The 4,011-nt window shown below is 38.6% G+C and overlaps 1 protein-coding gene across 3 annotated transcripts; it reads right to left on the bottom strand.

The window, feature by feature from the left end:
- Positions 1-682: 682 nt before the first annotated feature.
- On the bottom strand, positions 683-3,454 carry tac3a (tachykinin precursor 3a). 3 transcript variants are annotated; one of them, XM_008318855.3, is made up of 7 exons: positions 3,132-3,454; positions 2,665-2,780; positions 2,462-2,561; positions 2,287-2,316; positions 2,143-2,196; positions 1,952-2,018; positions 683-1,636 (listed from the first exon to the last, which is right to left on the bottom strand). In XM_008318855.3, exons 2-7 carry the CDS (start codon positions 2,764-2,766, stop codon positions 1,618-1,620), a joined length of 372 nt encoding a protein of 123 aa, XP_008317077.1. In that variant the 5' UTR covers positions 2,767-2,780; positions 3,132-3,454; the 3' UTR covers positions 683-1,617. The 3 variants fall into 3 exon arrangements, with proteins under 3 accessions (XP_008317077.1, XP_024915481.1, XP_024915482.1); XM_025059713.1 differs by lacking the exon at positions 3,132-3,454 and having other exon boundaries at positions 2,665-2,930; XM_025059714.1 differs by lacking the exons at positions 683-1,636; positions 3,132-3,454 and having other exon boundaries at positions 1,948-2,018; positions 2,665-2,930.
- Positions 3,455-4,011: the final 557 nt, after the last annotated feature.

Here is a 4,011-nt window from a genome sequence, read left to right as displayed (position 1 = left end):
TCTGATGTCGGACGACGCTCAGATCGACTACTTAACCCCGACATGGCCAGTGTTTGGAATGGAGAAGTCACAATTATATTTTATATTTTTCTCCAAGAGAAGGAAACAAAAGGCACACCTAGTATCAGTTGATTTCAGTTAGTTAAATAACTTCTGGATTTTATTTTTTAATTTTTTAGATCTGTTGTTGACTTTTACCATTCCGATTCTTTATTTTTTTCAATTAGAATATGTCGACACATTGTTTGTTTAATTTTATTTAAGTCAATATCTTACGAGTTGTTTTTAATTTCTGTTCAAATCAACAGTCGGCAGAGATCTTTGTTTTACAGCATAACTAAGCTTTTTGTTTTGGACTGTGAAGTGTTCACCAACTCTCTGTTTGTATTGTCACATATAGTGTTACAGAAAAAGTCAAGTAAATGCTTGGTGTTTCAGTGTTTTTATTAGGGATGCACCAGTATCAATACTGGACTGATGGTTCATTGAAATACTCCTAAAACATGCCAGACCAGAGAGTTGATCCTCCACAACCAGCTGCGTACTGGTTCAGTCAGTGTTGTATGTTTTCCTACTGAAGTTCAGCATCTTGTTAAACTCAAAGGTAGTTTATTTGAGTATTTTGACACTGGGTACAAAGACAAAAACAGGAGCAAAGGATTTTTTATTATAATAATAAAGGCTCACTAAATGACTGTTTTTGAGACTTATTTGACCAACATTGTGTGTTTTCATTTGTTTACTGTTACATAAAAATAGTCCTTCAGTTTAAGTGACACCTGCCTGGAAAACAGGAGACTGTGTTGACATTGGGAATGTGCTATTGGTCCCAAAGCTCGGATCACTTTCTGTTTAGCTGACTGTGTCAACGGTTCAGAAAGTTGAATTAAAAAAAAAAGTTGATTTATAATCTTGTTGCATTGATTTATTGTCTCATATTAATTTGAAAACTTTTTCGTTTAATTCATAGAGATTTGTTTATTTGGACAGAATCAGCCTTGTGTTTACGAAAATAAAATAAAACTGGCTGTTAATGTTTTCCTCCTCGGTGTCATAACTCTGGTCTGGGTTGAGCTAACACCTACGCTCATGTCACTGTTATTTCCCAGAGCAGCGTCACATCTATAACACTGCCTTCAGTTTATTACATATTTAATGAAACTCAGCTGAAGATGTATCAGCGACGTTACTCGGTACCGGCGAATACACTGAACTGAAAATACACATATCAATTTGTAAAGAAAAAAAAGAGTCAGGACGACCCTCCCTTTTATGCCTGGCAACAGTAAATACTGTAACAGACGAGATGGTGTGTACATCTACACCAAAGCTGAAAATCACCCAGAAACCACTGCTGTGAAGGGAGATGTTTGAATGAATAAGTGATGTATAAAAAGTCTCTTTATTTCAACAAAATCCAACAAATAGGTCTCACATCTACTTGTGTTTCGTCTTTACATATGAATCAAATACAATCCATGTAGTTTATGGTCACTTCATGAAGTCAGGTGACGGCGCCCAGGTGGGAATCGCGTGGTTTTTATTGGTTTCCGTGGACATGAACTCCTTCGGTTGTTTTTCTGGGTCGGTCTTTGACAGTCGATGTTGTTGGTTTTTCTACAGACCTTGAAGAAACCTGGAACCCATCACACACATCATCATCATCATCATCATCATGTCATAATAGCTTAAATTCACACACTGAAGAACAAAACAAAAACACAGAGAAACGCCTTTAGGTTCTTTTTTTTTCTCCCCCTCTGTTTCTCACAAACGTTCTTCAAGCCAACATTGCTTTCTAAAACATTTCACCTTGAAAATAATCAATCTTGAGAGTATATTTTTTTCTCTTTTGACCAGATCAAGGTCAAGTGTAAACTCCAATTTTCAAAGTAATGAAAGCTTTGTGTTGGGTTTTTTTACCCTCACAGAAAATGGAGCAGCGGCTCACCTCAGTTTGCACTTGTGCAGAGAAATACCTCTCCTCTCTGGATACGCTCTCCTCCAGGGACCATTATCTGGGAGAGCAACACACATCACACCCCCGACACCCACAATAAAGATGTGCAGTGGATGTTTGATGAGCATAAAAAAAATGCAGGAATAAATTGATATTTGAATTTCGCAGATATCTGCGCTCACCTGACTCTGAACTTCTCCTTCCCATAAGTCCAACAAAAATGTCGTGCATTTCCCCTGAGGAGAATTACAATTTTTAATTCCACAAAATGAAAAAAAAAAAAAAACACTTTATCCTCCCAAAAACAAAAACCACAGGTGTCTTACTTTTTTGTTGTGACTGAAGATTGTTTTCATCTGAAGAGAAATTCAAACAAGAGTTCCAGTTGAATTAAAATCTGAATAAGGTTATAATATAGAACCTTCACAATTGTAACTTTTGAATTAACCCTATCATTATTATAATTTATATCGGGGTTTTTTTAGTTAAGAAAACACTCACCCGTGTTCCTTCTGCCCATCAGACCCACAAAGCTGTCATAATCCCAATCGTTATACCTCTTCAAAATACTCCTCTTGATTTTCTCCAAACCAGTGCTGTGCTGAAGGTTAAAGGCAACAGAAAAACATATTTTAAAAAATATTTTCTATTTATAGAATGTCATGAATCTATTTTATTTTTCGTTTTCGGTCCGCTGAACTCACATCTGAAGTCGATCTGCTCGACTCTGCCTCCTCGCATCTGGACTGGCCGCAGCGAAGTTTGACGACGAGGACCAGAGTCACCAGCAGAAAACCTCTCCTCATTTTTCCAGCACCACCTAAAGTACACGAGAACATGACCACTGGTGTCGTTTCAATAGATTTGGATTTTCAGTAACACATCATCACTGGATGCACCGCCGCCTGCGCGTAAATTTGGTGCGTAATCGGTGCGTAAAAGCGCACGGATTTACAAACACACGTGTAAAACCTGCCAGGTTTTTTATCAAAACATTAACTGCTGAGCCCGACATCTTCATTATACAATAAAATCAATATAAAGAAGACACTACAGGTCATCAGCATTACATCTTCACTCTGAAAAAAAAAATCCGCCAAATTCTCCAATCTGTCAGAACAGAACAAAAATCACTTCTTTTAGGGTTATAAATAACTTTTTTTCCTTTTACCTTATTTCTGTGGAGCAGGTACTGTGGTAACAGAGTCGGCTGTGTGCGCCCTGGTGCGGAGTGCAGTGGATGTGGAGAGATCCCGCAGTGAGTGCACGGAGGATGAAGGAGCCGTTCGGTCTTTGGGAGCAGCGGCTGGATACCTGCGTAACGCCAATCAGCAACTGGTGCGTAGGTGGGGCATCAGGACCTATATCACGACGTCCTGATGGCTACGTCATGTAATTATTAACGGTCGTGGTGCCGTATGTAATACCCCCGACTGAACGACAGGTGCACGCAGTACCCACAGTTGATGAGTAATCAAAGTACGTGGATTTATGGGTGTGAGACTTTGTCTTTAGGGTGTTTGTTGAGCTCCCCCTGTAGTTTACGTGGGTAAAAATGACTGTTAGATTTATTTAATGATGTTTATTGTTTTAAAGAATGGGGAGTGGCGTGTCTTTGTCACCAAGTCCACGCTCATGTTGTTGTCTTTCTGAAGCACTGATCAGTTGTCACCATCGCTCACAAGATCTTAATCTTTTTAGGAAGTAATTATAACAAAGATAGCAGCTGCTTCTTCATCTCCACCCCACACCATGATGACGACGACGACGATGATAATGTTAATGATGGATGTGACCAGACAAACAGCTGCGGATCGCCAGAGGACAAGCCACAAATAAAATAGTTTGACAATATCACCACAGAAAACCTCAGCATCAGCTGATTTAAGATGGAAACCCAGCAGTTAGTGATCATAAACTATCAAACCAAGACTGAAAATTCGAAGTTTTTCATGTATGGCTTTTTATTGGTGTGACATGTGTATTTCCTTTCTGTTTTTCAATCCTTGTAGGATAAGGGAATATATAAATGTATAAATGTTTCATAACAG

This window comes from Cynoglossus semilaevis, chromosome 10 (genome assembly GCF_000523025.1).
Source record: "Cynoglossus semilaevis isolate Cse_v1.0 chromosome 10, Cse_v1.0, whole genome shotgun sequence".
Lineage (NCBI taxonomy): Eukaryota > Metazoa > Chordata > Actinopteri > Pleuronectiformes > Cynoglossidae > Cynoglossus > Cynoglossus semilaevis.
The sequence above is the reverse complement of the archived record's forward strand: the minus strand, read 5'-3'. Positions and strand labels throughout refer to the sequence as shown.

Excerpts from the sequence above, each read along its gene's own strand:
- tac3a (XM_025059713.1), bottom strand. The coding sequence starts at position 2,799 with ATGTTCTCGTGTACTTTAGGTGGTGCTGGAAAAATGAGGAGAGGTTTT. Across the intron at positions 2,562-2,664 it reads CGAGCAGATCGACTTCAGAT|CACAGCACTGGTTTGGAGAA; the intron begins GTGAGTTCAGCG and ends TTTAACCTTCAG. Across the intron at positions 2,197-2,286 it reads TCTTCAGTCACAACAAAAAA|GGGAAATGCACGACATTTTT; the intron begins GTAAGACACCTG and ends AATTCTCCTCAG.